Source organism: Lepidothrix coronata, unplaced genomic scaffold (genome assembly GCF_001604755.1).
Source record: "Lepidothrix coronata isolate B3197 unplaced genomic scaffold, Lepidothrix_coronata-1.0 Scaffold108, whole genome shotgun sequence".
Classification (NCBI taxonomy): domain Eukaryota; kingdom Metazoa; phylum Chordata; class Aves; order Passeriformes; family Pipridae; genus Lepidothrix; species Lepidothrix coronata.
The window spans coordinates 3,058,510-3,079,099 of NW_016690288.1; the positions used below are offsets into that span (position 1 = coordinate 3,058,510).

The 20,590-nt window shown below is 48.6% G+C and overlaps 1 protein-coding gene across 10 annotated transcripts in view; it reads right to left on the bottom strand.

The window, feature by feature from the left end:
• The window catches only part of GTF2IRD1 (GTF2I repeat domain containing 1), a 72,206-nt gene that overhangs the window by 16,030 nt on the left and 35,586 nt on the right, over positions 1 to 20,590 (bottom strand). For 7 of the 10 annotated variants that reach the window (XM_017824095.1, XM_017824093.1, XM_017824092.1 and 4 more), the window contains 12 exons: positions 19,989 to 20,172; positions 18,736 to 18,761; positions 15,926 to 16,046; positions 12,673 to 12,710; positions 11,551 to 11,631; positions 9,718 to 9,807; positions 9,118 to 9,177; positions 8,600 to 8,665; positions 7,294 to 7,477; positions 6,129 to 6,187; positions 5,879 to 5,944; positions 4,962 to 5,045 (listed from right to left, as the gene is read on the bottom strand). In XM_017824095.1, the coding sequence (XP_017679584.1) occupies positions 4,962 to 5,045; positions 5,879 to 5,944; positions 6,129 to 6,187; positions 7,294 to 7,477; positions 8,600 to 8,665; positions 9,118 to 9,177; positions 9,718 to 9,807; positions 11,551 to 11,631; positions 12,673 to 12,710; positions 15,926 to 16,046; positions 18,736 to 18,761; positions 19,989 to 20,172 (1,059 nt within the window). The remainder of the gene's footprint in view (positions 1 to 4,961; positions 5,046 to 5,878; positions 5,945 to 6,128; positions 6,188 to 7,293; positions 7,478 to 8,599; positions 8,666 to 9,117; positions 9,178 to 9,717; positions 9,808 to 11,550; positions 11,632 to 12,672; positions 12,711 to 15,925; positions 16,047 to 18,735; positions 18,762 to 19,988; positions 20,173 to 20,590) is intronic. The other 3 variants (XM_017824090.1, XM_017824091.1, XM_017824088.1) reach the window with 3 other exon arrangements.

Below are 20,590 nucleotides of genomic sequence, written 5' to 3' on the forward strand. Positions count from 1 at the left end.
GAACCCGGGTCGCAGCGGTGAGTCCTGCACCCTAACCACTAGACCACCAGAGGCCCCGGAGGAAGAGGTAGGGCCAGAGATAATCACCTGATCCCTATCCCTGGGTGAGATGCAAGATGCACAGGAGAGCCCCTGGTGACCTGGCTGCTCCAGTGCTGGGATATCACGGCCCAGGATATGGAACTAGATGGTAGTGAAGCCAAGCAACTGGGATCCCTAATCCCTGTCCCAGGATCCCAGGGCACTGACAAGGGGATTGGGAAGAGGACAAAAGTCTCTGGAAGCAACTCCTGTCAAGCGTGAGGGAAAGGTGTTCTCTCAAGGGTGACCTAATAGTGCGCCCAAGCAGGTGGAACGCCATGGAGAAAAAGGTATACAGTACCTGAGAGAATTAGCTGTGCTGGAGGTAATCTATAGAGATTCAAATAACGAGCAGTCCCCTGTAGATCAGATGAGGTCCAGTGCACACAATCCATGTGCCAGAAGTTTGCATGGAGCGTGCCAACGTTGTACACCAACTCATTGGCATTGATGTCAATGAAAGGAGGAGGACAAACAGTGCTTCAGATGACTACCTGACTCTGGCAGTATGAAGATCATCTTTTTTCCTCCCTACTGATCTGCGTCTCAGCTGTGGAAAGACTGTCCAAGACTGTGAGCAGACTCAAAAGACTTGAGCAAACTAGAGAGGAAGTGTCCTATGCCCCACCAGTATGGACTAGAATCTCTGCTTTCGGGAGCAGGCGCCCCGCTGCTCGAGAGGGAGGGTATACACCATGAAGTAACCTGTGGTTTTACCTGCATGACCATGGAGAGGACATGAGGAAGTTGGATGGAAAACCCACCTCTGCCCCAGCAGCACGGGTGCATGAGTTGAAAGGTAGGACAACCACCGCACAAAGTTCTTCAAGGATAAATGCTGCTCTGGTTTCCAGAGGGCAAGTCCTCAGACAGAATGGAATGGATGATGCTACGTTCAATCCTCTTGAAGGGACTTCCAGGTCATATTTACAAGAAGTGAGCAACGAGTACCATGACCAGGACTAAAGGGGCCCTGCCTCCAGCCAGGTGGAGGAAAGGCACGGTCGGAGCTATTGGACTGTGTGGATCCGATGGCCTGGCACACCAGACCCACAAGAGCACAAGGCTTTAGTTGACACTGGTGTACAATGTACCCTGATGCCATCAAGATATGTAGGGACAGAATCCATCTCTATTTCTGGGCTGACAGGGGGATCCCAAGAGCTGATTGTACTGGAAGCTGAAGTGAGCCTGACTGGGAACGAATGGCAAAAACACCTCCTTGTGATTGGCTCAGAGGCCCGGTCTATCGTTGGCATAGATTACCTCAGGAGAGGGTATCTCAAGGACCCAAAATGACATTGTTGGGTTTTTGGGATAGCTGCTGTGGAGACAGGAAATTAGGCAGCTGAATACCATGCTTGGTCTCTCAGAGGACCCCTCTGTTGTGGGATTGCTGAGGGTTGAAGAACATCAGGTACTGATCTCTACCACAGCAGTGCACCGTTGACAATATTGTGACCCCCCCATCCATGAGATGACTCGTGAACTTGAGAGCCAGGTCAGCAAGACCTTTTTAGTGGGTTGACCTTGGCTGGATGCCAGGTGCCCACCAAGCCACTCTATCACTCCCATCCCAGCTGGACAGGGGAGAGAAAATAAGATGGAAAATGACTCATATGTTGAGATAAGGCAGTTCACTAAAGCAAAAGTGAAAGTTTGTGCACACACAAGCAAAGAGGAAAAAAAAGGTTTATTCTCTACTAAACAACAGCAAGCAATGTTCAGCCACTTCCTGGGAAGTGGGGCTTCTGCACGTGTGGCAGTTGCTCAGGAAGACAAACATTGAAATAATGAATGTCCCCCTTCCTCCTTAGCTCCTGTCATTAGCTTTTATGTCTGAGCTGACATCCTATGGTATGGGATATCCCTTTGGTTAATTTGGGCCAGCTGGCCCCTCCCAGGATCTTGCCTATCCCCAGCCTATTGATGGGGGGAATGTTGAGAGACAGCACTGATGCCGTGGGAGCACTATAGCCAAAATGCTGGTGTGTTATGAACACCTTTCTAGCTACCATTGCAAAGCACAGCACTGGGACAGCTGCTATGGGAAGATGAACTCCATCTCAGCCAGACCCAATACACCCTTTAATAGCCCTATATGGCCAGTGCATAAGTCCAGTGGAGAGTGGAGACTGACAGTGGACTATCGTGGCCTGAAAGAAGTCACAGCACCACTGATGCCACTGTGCCAGACATGCTGGAACTTCAGTATGAGCTGGAGTCCAAGGCAGCCAAGTGGTGCCACTGTTGACATTGCTGATGGGTTCTTCTCCATTCCTTTGGCAGCAGAGTGCAGGCCACAGTTTGCTTTTACTTGGAGGGCTGTTTAGTACACCTGGAATGGACTGTCCCAGGGCTGGAAACACAGCCTCACCATTTGCCATGGACTGATCCAGACTGCACTGGAAAAGGGTGAGGCTCCAGAACACCTGCAGTACATTGATGACATTACTGTGTGGGGGAACACAGCAGAGGCAGATTTTGAGAAAGGGAGAAGATAATCCAGATCCTCCTGAAGGCTGGTTTTGCCTTAAAACAAAGTAAGGTCAAGGGACCTGCCCTGGAAATCCAGTTTTTAGGAGTAAAATGGCAACATGGACATTGTCAGATCCCAATGGATGCAGTTAACAAAACAGCAGCTGTGTCCCCACCGACCAGCAAGAAGGAAACACAGACTTTCCTGGATGCTGTGGGTTTCTGGAGGATGCATATTCCAGATTACATTCAGATTGTCAGCCCTTTCTATCATTTGACACAGAAGAAGAACAATTTTAAGTGGGGTGCTGAACAACAACACGCTTTTGAACAAATTAAACAGGAGGTTGCCCATGCAGTAGTCCATGGGCCAGTCAGGACAGGACAGGATGTAAAAATCGTGCTCTACGCTACAGCCGGGGAGAATGGTCCTTCCTGGAGTCTCTGGCAAAAAGTACCTGGGGAGACTCGAGGACAAGCCCCAGGGTTCTGGAGCCAGGGTCCAAGGCCTGTTACAACCCCAACTGAAAAAGAGATCCTGGCAGCTTCTGAAGGGGTTGGAACCACTTCAGAAGTGACTGACACCAAAGCACAGCTCCTTCTGGCACCCTGACTGCCAGTGCTGGGCTGGATGTTCAAAGGGAAAGCCCCTTCCACACATCATGCCACATGATCCACGTAGAGTAAGTGGATCACCCTGATCACACAGCGAGCTCAGCTACAAAACCCCAATTGCCCAGAAATCTTGGAGATCATCACAAACTGGCCCAAATTTCAGATTATTACCAGAGGAGGATCAGGTGACATGTGCTGTGAAGGTCCCACCATATAATCAGCTTCCAGAAAATGAAAGGTGACACACACTGTTCACCGTTGGTTCCTGCTGTATTGTAGGGACACACTGAAAATGGAAACCTGTTGTATGGAGTCCTATGGTGGTGAGTTGCAGAAGCTCCTGATGGACAAGGTGGATCAAGTCAGGTTGCAGAGCTAAAGGCCGTCCAGCTGGCTTTAGATACCACTGAACAAGAGAAATGGCCAGTGTTCTACCTCTGCACTGACTTGTGGATGGTGGCAAATGCTCTGTGGGGGTGGCTGGACCAATGGAAAAAGGCCAATTGGCAGCACAGACGGAGACCCATCTGGGCTGCTGAACTGTGGCAAGACATCGCTGCTCAGGTAGAGAAGTTGGCTGTAAAAGTATGTCAAGCAAAGGGAAACCCACCCATGGGATCATTTTCGCTCAAGGACTTGGGTGCACTTGGTGGGTGATGCAGAGCGACAAGGAAACACAATGTGTTTGGGGATTTGATTTTTGGGCAAGAACAGTCTCTAATGTTGAATCGTATAATACTAGTTGCTGAATGACACTGCCACTGTCTGCCACAACTACCATGGACAGTGAGGATGGGCTGCTGCAGATATACCAGCTGTGAGCTCCTGATGCAGCTTGCAACCAGCTGACAGCACACCAGCCCTCCTGCTCTGGAAGACATCTAGGATGGATAGAATCCACAGTCATGGACTAAATGAACTCAACAGACATTTTGGAGTGATGCCCATTGACTATGGAAATGATACCTATACTTGTATATATACATATATATATATATATATATATGTATATAGTTGGAAAGCGTAGGATTTCAGCATGACATAGACGGTACAGAATAAGGGGTGGATAATGTCCTGGTTCCATCCAGGACAGGGTTAATTTTTGCAGTAGCCAGGGGGGGCAAGGCCAGGACCCTGAGGTTATTCTGTACCACCTCACATTATTTTCTGGGGGATAGGGAAGGGGTCCCTTCTGGTGGAGTAAGCGTGGCAGAGGGAGCAATCAGATAGCACCAATTCCCTCTGTTCCTGATACTGTAGCTGTTACTGTTCGTTTTCTTATTCCATTGCTGCTTCTAGTAAATATCAACCCATGATCTTCACCCTTTGTGCCTCTAATTCTCCTCTCCATCCACATGCAGGGGGAGGAAGACTGGAAGGGAGGAAGGAATGAGCAAGCAGCACATGGTTTTGAGTGCTTCAGTGGGAACCCTAAATTGGGGAAGACTAAACCGCGACACGGGGATAACAGCATTTCCCTGCCCTGGGGACAGGAGGGGCAGCATCTACTTGTCCCCTACTGCTTCTGCGGGTGCTCGGTACAGCCTGTTCTTACTCTCTTCCCAACCTCCCGCCACCCCCTGTAGCTCCCACAGCTTCTGCAGCAAAGAGCACCAATTCCCAGACCTGCCATTCCTTTCTGGCCCTCCAAGGTGTCGGTGGCTCAAGGGGGAGTTGAAAGAAAGTACCTGGCAAGGAGGAATCAGGAGGAGAGGGGAGAGACAGGGCGCAAAGAATTAGGAGGGAATAAGGGGGGAATAAAACCAACTCCCTGGCTGGTTTCTCACCGTATTTCTTATTGAACAGGTCCTGGACTTGTTCCCGCAGCGTGTTAGCAATGTCTATTCTGGAAAGCCTGGCATCATAATTTTCTGTAAAATAAAGAATCAATTATGGACTTCTACTGGTAAATTAAAAGGCACTCTGTGACTTTTAAGTAATGCCATTTTCTAATTATAGGAAAGTCCTTATCTTGCAATTAGCTAATCTCTGGAGTGGGCCATTCAAAGTCCTTAAAAATAATCTAAACAGAAATATGGGGCTTTTTCCTCTGCCTGTTTGCTAAGAATAAAAGCCACGTGAAATTGAAGATTCAGTTGCGATAATTACCTGTGTTAAAACAAAACACACTCCAAAGCCTCTTGGAAAAGCCAAAGGCTTTGAAAAGGCTCCCTCCCTGTGCAAACCCTTGCAGGCCTCCAAGGCCCAAGAATGGATGCTTGAGCAACGGCAGCATTTGCCCGCCCAGCCCACAGGCTTCTCACCATCACTTCCCCCAAGGGAGCCACCACATTGTTGCCAGCGCATGCTGAACTTGAGTGGCATTTATACAGGTATCACCCAGGCGGAAAAAGCCCCAGAAAAGGCAAACCCCGAGGCTTGGAAACTTAATTATGCATCTCACAAGGTCAGACAGGGAGATAAGCAAAGTGGGTTAATTAGGGCACCATGCAGAGCAGTTTGAGCTTCTTTCTTGGACCTGTGGGACTGCCTGTCCCAGCTGTACATCTTGTTTTCCAGTTGCCTGTGCTTCCCATCCCCTCATCCCACTTCCTCTCCTTCCTCCCAGTCTTGCCTTGCTCTTCTGCCAACCCATCAAGCCCCAACACCCGCAGTGCTCCCTTCTCACGTGTTTGTCACGTGCAGCCCCTGCAGTGGGCTAGGGGCTCTGCCTCAGCCCCCACAGATGCCTCCAGCCCCCCACCTTGAAAGCCCTGCCTCTTCACAGCGTCCTCCATCAGCACCTCGCTCGAGTCCCTCTCGCTGGCGGCTGAGACAGGGGACATAAGAGGAATTAGGATTTGCAGTGCTGCCAAGGGGGATGCACGGGAGAGGGGTTTCCAGCCAAAAAACAAGGTGGAGAGATAAGGCAACAAAAATGCTGTACGAAATCACTCTCATTCCTCTCCTACCTAGCCCTTAATGGCCCAGCTGCTGGGTGTCTCTCAACCTACCTTTGGCTGCTGGGCTGTCCGATGCCGGCTCCTTTATGCCCTCTGCCAGCAGCTCAGGTCTGGAAAAAAAGGGAGAAGCAGAGGGCACATGACTGACCTTCCTGGCCAGTGAGACTCTGCTGCTTCAGCATCCCCAGGACAACCACTCCTACAGCCACAAACCACTTACCCTGTCTAACACCATTTTAAAAGCTCCTGCAGTGCAACAGGAGAACTTTGGACATAGTTTTCACACTGACAGACTCTTCAATGAACTGATGTGGTGCTCCCTGGGATGAGATTAATCAAGTGATGACTGAGCAGCTTAAGTCAGCAGCTACAGACTTTTAGTGGACATGGTCCTGAACGTTTCTCAGGGATGGGAGAAACTGTGCATGGCTCCTTTCAACATACAATTGGCCCCAAAAATTTTTACCTTGGTACCTAATGCTAAAACTGCACAGTGAGGCAATAGCAAGGCTTGTTACAAGCTGCACTGAAGCTGTATCACTAAGAAATGGGTCCAAGATCAGGACAAGAGAAACCCCAAAGTATGGTTGGGCTGGTCTGGGAGCTTCTGCTCTGACACCACTAAATCTCCATGCTCCCAATGTTTATTTTCTGTTTCAGCCACCCGCTGCATTGGTCATGTCAGCAGCTGGGTGAGAAACATCACTAAAATACCCAAGACATCTTAAAATCCATCTCTGCTGGATCTGTTCCCTCTTTCAAGGCAATGCTACCATGTTACGTTGGTTGGGCTTCTCACAGCCCTCTCACAGTTCTTATGACACCCCCCTTCCCCACACAGGGTTGGCATCTTCCCTGCTGTTTGCAGCTACCTCATTTTCTGTAGGAAGACCCCTCAGGGCTCCCAGCCCCTCTCCTTGTCCCACACCAAGGCACCCTGAAGTTTAAAGGCTCCTTCCCCCACTGTTGGATGTTCCCTGCTGCTGTGGCAAACATTTGCAAAAGCAGGTTAAAAACCCAATAGACATCAAGGGACAGATGACAACACCACTGCTGCCTCCCACGGATGGCTCTAACAAGGCAACAACTCTTGCTTCTAATCAAGCAAATTTATTGAAGGTGACCAAGACATGGATGCTCCCCAGGACACTGCACAGCAGCAGGAGCTCTGAGCAGAAACATCCTCCCCAAGGGATGGCCACCCCACCCACCTTACCTTTTAATGACAAACTGGATGTTGTTGCTTGCTTGCAGGATCTTCTTCAGCTTTGCAATCCCGAAGCAGTTGGGGCGGCGCAGTAGGATGCCTTCTGGCAAGCCCACAACAAACAAGTCCTCAGGGTACATCAGGAACTTGGAGTAGGGGACTTTGACCGGCTCTGATATTCCTATGGCTTTCGCTGCATGGGGACCCAATCTCATTAGTCTGCTGGACCTCTGTGTCAGGTCACAGCAACAGCAACAAGGCATGTTGGTGGAGGTTTTGGGGGAGTTTATTGTCACTCTGTGCCTGGTGGGGATGTCCCTGACACTGGCAGACATGAGAAGAGGGACAGAGCCATGCAGCCAGCTGGAGCTGGCTTTTGCATTTGCTACATTATCACAGCCTGCCTTCCTAAAAAGGCTGCAAACAATGGGACCTCACATTCAGACCTCCATGGAAATCCCTCTCCTAGGTGAGGGGACAGGGAACATGCCTGGTGGTACACCATGCAGTCCAGCACGGTGAGGGCTCCCCTTGCTCTGCTAAATATTGCCAAAAGCAACTGAGAAGCCAATGCCAAGTAGCACTGCTTGGGCAGAGATGATAAACCAGGACAAAACCCCACCAGTGTGGATGACAACTCCCAGTCTGTTATTAAAGCATGGTGTGCAGTGAGGATCATCACTCTGATGGCCATTTCAGCTGCATCGCCAGTGCCCAGCCCTGCCCAAGAGCATCCTGGCCCTTCTTTCCCTGGTCACAATGGGCTCTACAAGCCCAGGGGATGCAGCTCCGCTCTGCCTCCAACTTGTGAGGACTGCCAGGCAGACCCACATCTCCTGGTCCTACCAGTGGCAAAAACTTTCTGCCAGCTCTCAAAATGCATGTGTGACCTCACTTGTACTTTTTCTCAATTAAATAACCTCTCTAAGAAGAGGTGAGCAGAGCATGCTGAGTGCCAGTCCCCACCATCGAAGTGCCATCAGCCTTCCTGAGCTATGCAATGACCACCTTGAGTGGAAAACCCTCTCTGACATTTCAAACAAATGATGCTGGAACCATGTTGGACCTTTCCTCCATGGGAGAAAGGCTGAAGGCCATGGCAGCAATTCCTGGGCTGCAGTCAGTGAAACAGCATTGAGGAAACCAAGGGAAAGAGCTTCAATAACAAGGCCTGAGGAGATTTCAAATGCATTTGTAAACCCAGCAGACAGCAAACAAACAAATTAGATAGCACCTTCAGTCAGCTGCTGGTTTGGAAATGGTAGGTGACAAGGCCGACACTCGGCATGATGAAATGTGTTAATGACCATCTTACCGTATCGTGAGTTGAACAGAATTTCAACTTGTTTCCTCAAATGACTTAAAACATCCCCTATACCATCTGCAAAAAAAAAAAAAAAACAAAAAAACAATAGAGAGAACTGGTCTGAGCAACCAGCTGCTTCAGGAGTAAGCAACGCACGGCACAGGTGAGCAGCCCCTGACCTCTGACAGAGCCGGCTGCACACTCTTCATGCCCGCAGATCAGTGCCAGACCTCTGACAGCTGTGTCCAAGCTCATCCCCTAGCAAGGAAGGGTAGGGATGCACCTGCCACAGAGTGGTGCTAGCAGCCAGAAATGAAAACAAATGGTAGAAAAGCAAATCCAGCAAGAGAGGGGAGGACAGAGCCCAGGAACATGGCAGTGCCCTTCTGTGCTGAGGTTCTGGAGGCTGAAGGCTTTGCTGATAACATAGGAAGCCCACAAAACCGAACCCAAAATACATCTGTGTTCATCCATCCTTCCGAAAACCTGCAATGATGGGCAATGCTCAGAGTTCACCGTAGACTCACCTGATCCCTCCATCTGCCTTTCTTCACGTCGAGACTCCTCACTTGGCCCCTTCTCTGTCTCTGATGAGGAAGAATAGGGTAAGCAGTAGTAGGCACCAGCAAAACCACACCAGATGAGCAGGAGTTCTCTGGGTGCCCTACAGCCACTCAAATGCTCCCTCCCCTCACTAAGCTCTGAACATGTGTCCCAGCAGAAGCTGGGCTTGGTACCAGCATGCCAGGAGTTGCATCAGCAGAATAACTCATTGCCTACATACAAGAGGTCTGCCTGCCCTTCGGTATGGGCTCCCTGGGAGAGGAGAGACCCAGCAGGAGCAAGGGAAGCCACTGGGCCAGCACACGTTCCACAGGTAAATCCCAGGCATGAACCAGGAAGAGGAACTGGGATTTGCAGAATGCTGGGAGCTGGAAAGGAACAGCAGTGCCAGAAAAGCCACCAGTTAGTTCATCGGAGCTCCCAGCTGGCCTGATTGAGGCCAAGATTCTGGAATTGGGTCCCAACTCCACCACTTTGGCTCAGAAATGGTATTTACTCATTTCTGACACATGCGTGAACACCGGTGCCACCACACGGCCTCCCACATGCTTCATTTCTGGTACCTGCTACTGTTTCCAGGATGTAGCTCGACTCCTCGGAGGCCACCTGTGTGGGCACTGGGTCGTGCATCTCATCTAAACCAGGTGATCGGTCTGCAGACAAAAATCCATGGGCACCTTTTGTTCTGATGCCAGGGACACACTGTCCCCAAAACAGGGTTCAGAAGGTCCTGACCCATCAGCAAAGACTGAGCGAAGGGCCTCCCACTTCTGAGAGCCCCACACACCACTAGAAGCTGATCTGGGGATGCATCTGCCTTATTCCTCCCCAGAACCACCCAAAGCTCATCCCTGAAACACACTCAACCACTCAGCCTGAGAAGCAAAAGTCTCTTCCTAACCTCTACAGAAGGCAAAGAGCAAAAATACTTCAAAATTATTTACTTGGCTTAATTCCATATAGACACTCAATTTTGGTTAAAAAAGTTAATGCTGCTAAACTTAGCTACTACACGGGGGGAAACCATTCCACTTACGCTGCCTTCCTCCACAAAATCGCCCCTCTTTGGGCTTCCCTTACGCAATTTGTCTGCCCTCTTCTGTTAAATCTGTCTTCCCAGGTGCTAGGCTCTCCAATGCTCTCAAAGAGCCATCCAAATTAATCTTCAAATAAAGTTACAGCTAGTTTATACACTTCAATCAGGTCACTTCTGACCTCACAGGAAAAATAATCCCAATTTCATCAATTTTTCCCTGCAGGTGAGAACCTCTTTTCTATTAGTCCTCCTCCCTGTCCTCAGCTGCATTCCCCCTGATTGTACTCGATCTTCAAATAAGGTAAAAAAAGGTGGACTCAGGACTTGGAGTATGATCTCCCTGGCACGGGAGAAGTGGTAATTACTCCCCCTCCTCCTGCTCTACCTCACCACACATTAGCTTCCTTCTCTTTCATTAGCTGCCAAGTTGAAAATTAAAATGTTTGACGTACCACTATACCTTGTTCCTTCTTCTTCCCCTATAGTAACCATAGATAAGTCCACCCTACACCAATCCTGGAGTGAATCCCCTTACTTACTATCACCTTACTGAGGGGATTGCTACAATTTGGGTGCAACAGAGGTGAAACACTGGTGCAGTGGGGCTGGGTGTCACTGCTGTCCCCAACATCACTCACCCTCAGGCATGTTTGAGTCCTGTTGTTGCCCTTATTCTGGTGAGATTATTAATTAATGGTTGTAAAGCACACTGAAAATGCAAACTGCTAACAATCCACTCATTAAACCCTGACGATCATCCTACCATTTGCTGTACTGTCCAGGTCAGGTAAGTAGAAAATAACTCTCACAGTTGCCCCTCAAGCACCTCATCTCCATGACCACCCATTGACACTGACCTCTGCGGGCAGAAATGCAGGGAATTTCCCCCATCAATGTCAACAATTCCAACACATTTTCAGCACATGCTTAATATTAAATCTGCATTAAGCAGGTTAGACCTGTTTTTATGAACTCTTCATAACCAGGCTGGTTTTCTAAATGAAGGACCTCGTCAAAAGCATCCTGCACTCAATACCTGGGATCCTCTAAGCCCATGAGTGAAGGAAAGCAGCAAACCAGGCTCGCTTTCTCCAAGGGAAAGGCAAGATAGGAAAGCAACAAAGGACAGAGGTAAAAAACAACAAAGAACCCTAAAACACCTACCAATGCTCCCAGGAAATCTCAATATGCTCCTTAAAATGACTGTCAGCGAAGGAAGACTGTTGCACGTGCACAAGGGAACCTTTTGTGCTGGGAGATACCCTGCTAATGCCTCTTCTCAAAGCAAAATGCTGAGACATGATGCGGCAGCCCTGCCTGCGCAGCAGCCACTGCACACAGACGGTACCCCAGCAGCTACCTGGTACGGTGATCTGGATGATGTCCAGCTCGTCTGGTTCGATTTTGATCTGCCTGATCCCACCTAGCTCTCCTGAGGTACCTATGGGGAAAGGCAACGGAAGGCAGTCGCCAACAGGATCCAGTAATGCCATGTGTGCCCACCAATGCAGGGAAAGTGTGGCCGGCTGTGACGTCAATGCCAACTGAGCATCCCGCATCAACAAGGCTTTGGCAAAGTGGCCCAGTGGCATCAAGCCCACAGCATGGAGGTACCCAAAAGGACATCTGTAGGCATGGCTTCTGCAAACAGGTCAGCTGGCAGGAGCTGTTGGGGCCCTCGAAGTGGCCGCTGGCCCTTGTTATATGCTTGTTTCCTGCCTTTCTTCACTTAAAATGAACCAAAGCCACCAACAGGCTTTGGTGGGGACACAGAGAAGCTGTCTCCAGTGAGCGCTTCTGGCATTTTAAATGCTCCCAAATGCCTGGAACATGCCCCTGTTCTGAGAGGGTTGATGGCAGCTGCATCACACCAGGATGCGACCAGCTGAACCCCTGCAAAATTCAGCATGGTTTCAACCCCAGTGGATGGGAACCCATGCTAACAGGCTGCCCCAGGAAGAGGCTGCCCCAGGAGGAAGCTGCCCACAGTGCTTAACCCGCTTCCTTTTATCTCAGGATAAACTTCCTCACTTAGGATGGGATGGATCCACTGCAAGGGGCAGAGTCCCAGCTTGCAGCTTGGGCAAGCAAGACAGCAAGGTTTGGTGTGCTGTTTCAACAGGTCAAAACTGCTAAATCTGGGGAAAAGCACTTCCTTATCATTTGTGGTGCTCAGAACACTGACACCTATGACTTCTAAGTGATGGCTTTCAAAGGAACTGAGACTGATGAATTCCTTTTGCTTTGCACTTAAGCACGTGCTTAAGGCTCATTATTTCAATTTATGCACTTTGACCTCCCCAGCTGGAGGGTCACACAGTAAGAGCCTTCATCTCTGCATCTATCGAATGGGGATAAAGTCATTAGAGAACTGTACTGTGCCGCAATCAGATGTCACACATCCAAGTTACTTTGCAGGCATCTTTCTCTAGTTTGTCCCCCAATATCACTGTTTTGCAAGAGAAAATGAATTATTCCTCACCTGGTTCACAGCTTTCAGAAACACTACACTTCTCAGACCTGGAAGGGAAAGACAGACAAGAGAGGTGGTCAAGGAACAAGAAAAGAGAGAGCTTAAAAACACAGTGGTGTGTGTAGAACCAATCCTGGCAGGAGGGGTGTAGGAATAGGTACCCCTTTTTGGAAGAATTTGTAACGCGAAAATTAGAGCTTAATTAAATGTCGCATAGGGAGACTTTTTGCCTAAGAAGAAACCCCTTTTTCAAGGATGGGGAAGTGTTTCTTTCCCTCCTGTGTCCCAGAGAGGAAGCAGCAGTCTCTCTCTCTCTCTGGTCTGAGGAGAGATAAAGCCTCATGGTATTACAGGATGTGACTGCCTGGAGGCTGGGGAAGGGAGGCCAGAGAAGATAAGAAGCCTGGAAAAGATCAGGAGGCATTACTTTCTCAGGCCCAGCGCTCTCACTGCTGGTGCAGAATATTCTTTGTGAGTTTCTAGGGTTCTTGCCTTTGAATAAACCTTTTTGAATTCTTTCCACTGCTTTAGCATTTTAGGGGAATACCTGTATGTATCTTACTTTACAAGGGGGAAACCCTGCCTTCCATCATAGAGGGCTGCAAGGGCTGAGGACAGGTCCTCAGGGTCACTGCACCCAAGGTCCCAATAGTGGCACGGCATCCATGATTGCAAGGAAAGCCATGGTCTGTGAGTTTCTCTGTGAATAAGCTCTGCTGCCAAACCCACCCTGGTCCTGCTACCCCACTGATGGCAGTCCTGCCTCTAGACACTCACGGATGGAACCACAGCAGAGAGCTCTGGAAAGCAAGAGACATTTTAAGCCTGAAACCTGGTTGGCTCCATCCCTTTGTGACAGAGAGGAGTGCATAAGGTATCATTACAATGTGGTTACTCATGGAGCTAAAGTAAAGAGGGATAAAGGAAAAACTCAATTGATTTGGTAAATATTTTTACTGCTCAAAGCCTTTTTTCCCCAAAAACTGGGCACTATCCCAATCTCCCATCTACAGTTAACTTCACATGCTCAGGAATTTACACAAGGTGTTCAGCATCCAAATGAGATTATTTAGCATTCTCAGGATGTGTATGCTTTCTGTCTCTCTCTTAAACAAGAACAACCATGGCTCTTTGGCAGTAAGGAACCCAAGGAACCACTCTAGAAATGCACTTCTCTCCCAGTGCTGGTCCTTCATGGGGAAGGAAAACCCTTCTGAGCCAGTGCCATACCCCTATTGGCTTAGGAGTGATGTTCAAAACCACTTCTCACTCGCCTAAATCCACTCAGCAGTGTCAGCAGAACAAACCACAGAACAAGCCAGGAGTATTCTTGAAATGTTCTTCCTAAATGTGGTATTGGTAGAAAGGATCACTGGTCTAGAAGGTGAGCCTTGAAAAGAGTTTTAAACTCTCCCACTTCAGGTTAAAGTCAACCTTTTACCAGGGAAATTTGGGAGGAGGGCTTCCCTGGGGAGCACGTTAGCCCTCACAGTGTCTGGCCTTTCTTCTGGAGTGTAGGGAATTGGCTATAGAACACGGTTTGCCCAGGCCAGTGGGAAAATCTGAGATAGCGAGGCTACAGTGTCCTTGTACAAGCTAGTTGGCTGGTAAACAGGACGTTGTGATTAGCAAAACAAAAGCAATTAAGAGCCACCTGTGTCAACAAAAGGAGGGAGTAAGAGGCAAAATCAACATTTAAGCCAGAGCCAATAATGAGCTTAGCTTTTGCAATATGTATGAGCTAATTATAAAGCATATATTAAGCTGTTAGCAATGATCAATAAACGAAGCTTGCTGATTCTCATATTGAGCGTCTCTTTCTTCCCTCGTTGCGACACTGGAGTATTGGGCACTGCCCTTTTCCTGGAGTAGGACTCTGATCTGAGTGGACCATTGCTATGGAAATGCTCCTACCAAGCCACAGAGGTTCCTCATTTGCAGGAAGAACAAAGTAAAATCTCTTGCAAACCCTCCTTTGAAGCTGAAGATACCCAGAAGGCTGGAGACAAATGCTAGTCCTGTGGACTTGGCAGGTGGTCAGGAAGTCTCTGCCCTCCAAAGATGGAGATTTCAGTGCTGGGCACATTGCTGGGCTCACTTGTTGCCTGCCCTAGTGATGCGGGTTCCCCTGCCCAGAGCATGCACAGTTTAAGGGGAATGTGGCAGCCACATGCAAGGGGATAAACCTGAAACAGCACTGGGGAGAACCAGAGGAGACTCCAGCCCGTCACAGGTTCATGTCAATGAAGAGCCAAGAAACGAGAGGAACCCAAGAGATGTCATGGAGGAGTCAAGTCACCCTGTATCCCTGTCCTGACCTGCAGAACTTATCAACCCCATAGCACAGTCAGCAGCTCTAGCTGGTGGAGCTATCAGTGCTGGGCACTGAGGCTTTGTGACGGAAAGGTTGAGGAGCACTTCTCACCCCATCCATGACTGAGCCAGCTGTGTGAAGCAAGGCCAGGAGAAGGCTCCTTGTCTTAGAGCAGTTTATACTGCTATAAACTGATGCCCTGCCTCTCTTCTTCAAAGTGATTTTAAAGACTAAATTATACCTTGCTTCCACTGAAGTAAGAATGAAGGAATCTGGGGCTATACAGACAAAAACACCTCCTGGATCTCCTAGTCTGGGCTGGAAAGCTGTATGCTATGCGCTATATGTTCCACAGGCACTGCCAGCACGGACTTGTCTAGCTCGTGGCATGACTGCAACAGAAACAGGTACTCTTATAAAAAGCTTCCTGCTCTGCTGAACTCTATAACCCAGTCTTTATTAAATCTACTCTTAGTCTCCCTGTGAGCTTTATAAGCAAGCAACACTTAATTAGCAGGATGCTGTTATGGTGTGGGCTGAGGGTGAATCCTTAGGTCATGTTTTAACACCAGAGGGCTCCAACAGATAATCCCAGCCTGCCCAGGCACGGCACCGATTTTATCGGTTTTGTTCAAAATCAATGATTCCAAATTTTTGGCTTGCAAAAGGACAGGGCTGCTTGGCCTCCTCCTGTGCTGGTTAGCTGTACCATTACAGTGGGATTTTAAGAAGGCAGGAAAGCAACAACAATTCATCGTCACTCACCTTCCCACCATGGACCTACATGGACCTGATGCTGCAGCTTACTGAATTACATCCATGGCAACCTCCTGCATGCATTGCACACTGCTGATGGATACAGCAGTAACCTGCTGTGCACACTAACACTCCCCAAATAGCTCTGAGGAATGTCACTTGGCAGGGGACAGGGACAGAAGCCTCACTTACCTGCTGTTGGCCTGAGAGGTCCCCGCCAGGTCCAGCACAGCCCCGCGGTGTGGCTCAGGGGAAATCTCCCGGGGGGGGCTGGAGGGTTCCAGCTTGGTTGGATCTTTGGTAAATTTGCTTCCTGGTGCCAAGTGCACATGGCAGGTTTTGGGAGGAAAAGTAAAAACAGAATTAGCAACTGGAGATGTCAATGATGCAGCTTGGTCCCCTCCTAGTCCCAGAGCTGAGGTCAGAGTGGGAGGCAGGTTTTCAAGTGTCACCTGCTTGCAAAGAGACAGATGCAGATTTAATTTGGTTTACATGTTAAAATAATAGCAAGACATTTGCTTAAACCTCTGCATTAACTATGTGTGTGCTGAGAAGCCCTGCCAGGGTTGAGCATCTCCCGAAAGGGCTAGCTGCCAGGACAAGGTTCCAAGAGGTAGGGACTAGGGTCAGAAAACTCAGGGCCATGGACCAGTACTGTAGGAACTAACTTCTAATTGGGGACAGCCCTGTTCCAAGGAAGGAGACGGGCTGCACTGGAGAGGAGCTTGGCAAAACCCAGAGTATCAGTGATACAGGCAGCCCTGTCCTGCAGCTCCAAGCCCCACAGGCAGTGACACCAAAAGGAATGAAAGCATCCCATCACCATGAAAAACCTCCTCTCTTCCTTCCCTGTTCCTCAGCAGCCTGAAAGGAGCTGAAATGAAGCCTCGGCAATGACCTTGGAGATGAAAAGAGTAATCTGAAGGCAGGGTAGGAAATGCAATAAGGCAGGGAAGGTGAGCAAAGAGCTGAAGGATGAGGGCTGGGGGAAGGAGAGAATGAGATTACACTGTGAGGCTGCAGAAACCACAGAAGTGTCTTGTTAAACAGCTGCTGCCAAAGGCCCTTTGCTGGTCTCAAAGCACCATTGCAATATCCCCACCCTTCTAAAACATATCTCATCCATGGCAATGTGAATCCTCTGTCCCTTTGGTTCCTGCCTGCCAGGAAGGGCAGGGCTCTGGCAATGGGACCAGCAGCAATATAGAGCCTTAAAGACACTATTTATCTACCGACAGTCCAAAGGGCTCCTTTTAATTTGTGCTTTCTATGGACCAAATCTTGTTCTTCCAGCAGCGGAGCCTGTCTGAAGCTGCTACCCAGGGGAGGAGCAAAAATAGTCTTCCAAGCAATAGTGGGTATTTTAATGAAAGGGCAAGCAAAATTGTATGGGGAATCTTTGAAATACTTTGCACTTGGCAACTTAAAATACAGCTCCACTCAGAAAATAGCATCTCTGCAGAAATGGCAACTCCTGACTCAGCAGATGCTTTTTTTTTGCACAGGCTGATGTGCTGATGCAAACCACAAAAAGACAGGTTTAATGGGTTTTGCTTCTAGTAGCCCTGCAGGGACCAGTCAAGAGAGATAACCTGCTACCCACCCCAGTTCTGCTGGGTTTGCTTCTTCGTTTCCTAATTTCTACTTGCAGCTCCCTGCGATGTAACCCCTGAGCCCACAGCACAGTGCTCTCCATCAGCAGCTCCTGAGCTGATGTACAGATGTACTTGATGCCTCCCCCAGATACTGTGCAGCCATCATGCAAGGAAAACCCAAGCATCCCAAGACACAGTTCAGTGTGCCATCCCTTGGGGATGGGTTAAAGCTTAAAGAAATCCTTTTCTTGAGAAAAAAAAGCCATTAATTACTTTAGACAAAGAACCCCCTCATGCAGGTGGGGACCCCTTCAGGCTCTGCCGGAGGTCCCCTTTGGGTGGCTTCAGCATCACTGTGCCCAGGGAGCAATGTTAGGGCTGGGGCTGCCACAGGACCAGAGCAATAATTTGGCTGGCAGAGATATCTGAGAAGGTGTCTGGAGAGCTGCGAGTGTGCGTGTGGTTGGCAGCTCAGAGAAAAAACCCAAAACAATACCCCAACACCTCAAGTCTTTACTTGTGAGCCAAGCCCAGGTGATCCAGGAGCAGGGCTGGGTATGATAAATTTGGATGCAGTGCAGGTGTGTATGAGGGTGTGTGATAAGGGCACTGCTGGAGTGAGGGTTGAGTTGGACAGCACAGGTACCTGTTTTCTTGTATCTACCAAGAAGTACTTATCATGGAATCACAGAATAGTTTGTGTTGGAAGGGACCTTCCATCTCATTCCAACTCCCTGTCGTCGGCAGGGACATCTTCCACTAGACCAGGTTGCTTGCACTAGACCCCTGTCCAACCTGGCCTTGGACACTTTCAGGGATAGCGTATCCTCAGCTTCTTTAGGCAACCTGTGCCAGGGCCTCACCACCCTCACAGTAAAGACTTAATCTGGCCTCTCCAGCTCAGAGAAAAAGGAGTGAAAACACAGAGCAGAGAAAGTCAAAGAACTCCCTCATCAGGGTTTTGTCACTGAAAAAATGGACTTTTGTTATTTTTCTTTTAAAAACAGTCAGCAGCTGGATGATGCTAGCACTTCCCAGACAAAAAAAGATAATAATTTACCAGTGAGGAACATGGCAATGATTTTCTTGAAAGCACAGAAACATGCTGTGTGCTGCCTGTACTGCAACTCAGCCTGGTGCAGGGAGCCAGCCCAGCCTCACAAACCAGGAATTCTCGCTTAAACCTTCAAAACTCAATTTTTAAGGGGAGCATAGAGCTTGCACCAATCCCAGGCAAAAGAAATCTCAGCATGTCCTGGTGTAGGGCACAGACAAGGCTTCTTCTCACTGAGCATAACTGCATGTCTCCTGCACTTCTGTTGCTTACAGATGACATTATTTCAACTCTGCTTTCTGGATAATAGTTCAATTTTGTGGGCAATAAATCAAAGGACATGGAGAACGTACCTGTAAAAATTCTCTCATCGAACATCCTAGGAGAAAAAGAAAAAAAAAAGGATTAGGTGCTTCTAATGACTGAATTGGAGGTTTTATTAATGAACGGCATTAAACCAAGTCAAAATAGTGGTTTTATTAATTCTCTAAAAAAAAGAATGAATTTTTCAGCTTAAAAAAAACACCTTCTAGCCTGTTGTGCAACCAAGCAACCTTACAGAATATGTTTTTTAACTAAAGCACCTCTAAATCTGCTTATAAATCATTCACTTAATTTAATTAACTTATTAAATGAGGCTGCAATAGGCTGGCTTTACCAAAAGAGAGAGCAGGACCAAAGTAGCTGCTGGACCTTCACTTCCCAAGACAGACCATCGACCAGATGTCATCTGTCTCCTGATTATCATATTTTGGTGCTACCCACAACTTTGCTTATGGGAGCAAAGTGTATCCAGGGCCATATCCCAGGGCCTGATCCAGACTGGTGCAGCCTGAGCAGGGTGGGAGAAAGTGGCTCCTCTAGCAGCTGACATATGACATTCCTCTTAGAGTGCCTGAGTTCCGTTGATGTTGGTGATTTTAGCGCCCTTGGGAGACTTAGCTGGGATCTTTCTGTGCTATAGTTTCACACTTCTAGCAGGGAAACAATACAAGTGCTGCACAGGCAGGGACTAAATAATTAAATATATTATAAAGCAGATTTTCCTGATAGAGAAGCAAAGAGGGATTGCATGCCACAGACATAACTGGGAATGCATCCACTCCTCCTACTCTAGTGCAAATGCAGACACCAAGACACAGTGCCCATCCTCGTCACCAGATATAGAGGACGTGCACAAGTGATCAACAAAAAACAAGGTGGAGGGAATCCCTGTGCATCATGGATACAGATGTTCCTCCCCCCACCCAGGCACCACTTCCATCCACCAAATGCCATTGGAAAGGGTTGTGCTGTGATCGGAGGGTGCTGTAACAACCTGAAATGCTTGGGGTGGCACGAGCAATGTCTGGCGCCATCATCACTTAAAACAGGATGGCAGGGCTTGAGGGTGACCATGGTACAGCCAGACCTGTCACATCCTTACAAAAAGAGAGATGAAAACCAGAGGTTTGTGGGGGGAAAAGAGCTTTCAGCTCTTTTCCATGAAAAAGGGTGAAATGAGTTTTGGGTGTCAAAACAAACCCTGTGAGCAACGGAGGGAACACAGCTCAAGTCCCCAGTACCCTCAAGCCATGCATTCCCCCTTGCCTTCCTCACCACCTACCTTTTGATAACAAAATGGATATTGTGCCTCTCCTCCAGTATCCGCTTGAGTTTGGGGACACCATAGGTGCAAGGTCTTTTGAAGGGTATTTTGTCCGGGATGCCGATGATCTCCACTGCCTCAGGGTCACAGGCAATCTTCCGGTATGGGACGGGTACCATGTGGTCTAACCCCAAGGCTTCAGCTGAAAGGTGAGCACATGGTTTTTATTTACACAAGCACTTTTTCTTTTACAGATGCTAAAATGAAGGTTTAAAGGCTTGAACTCAAGCACAGCAAGTGTCTTCTGTCCTCTTCTTTGCTTGTCCCAGAAGGTGAGCCCCAGGAGCAGATCTCCCATGCCAAATGGGACAACAGGAGAGAAAGCAGCAGTAAACACAGCTAATTGTGTCCTCCAAAACTCCCAAACATGCCCAGTGATGCTCAAACCAAGGGTGAGCCACATGCCATCCCCAAACTCCCTGTAACCCACCACAGCAGATTTGTGAGCTCTATGCCTCACGAGTTGCATAGCACATGGAATCGATCTTAGAGGGTTTTTCCAGCCTTAACAATGTTATGATTCCAACTGTTAACCCAGCATTGCCCTGCTCACCACCAAA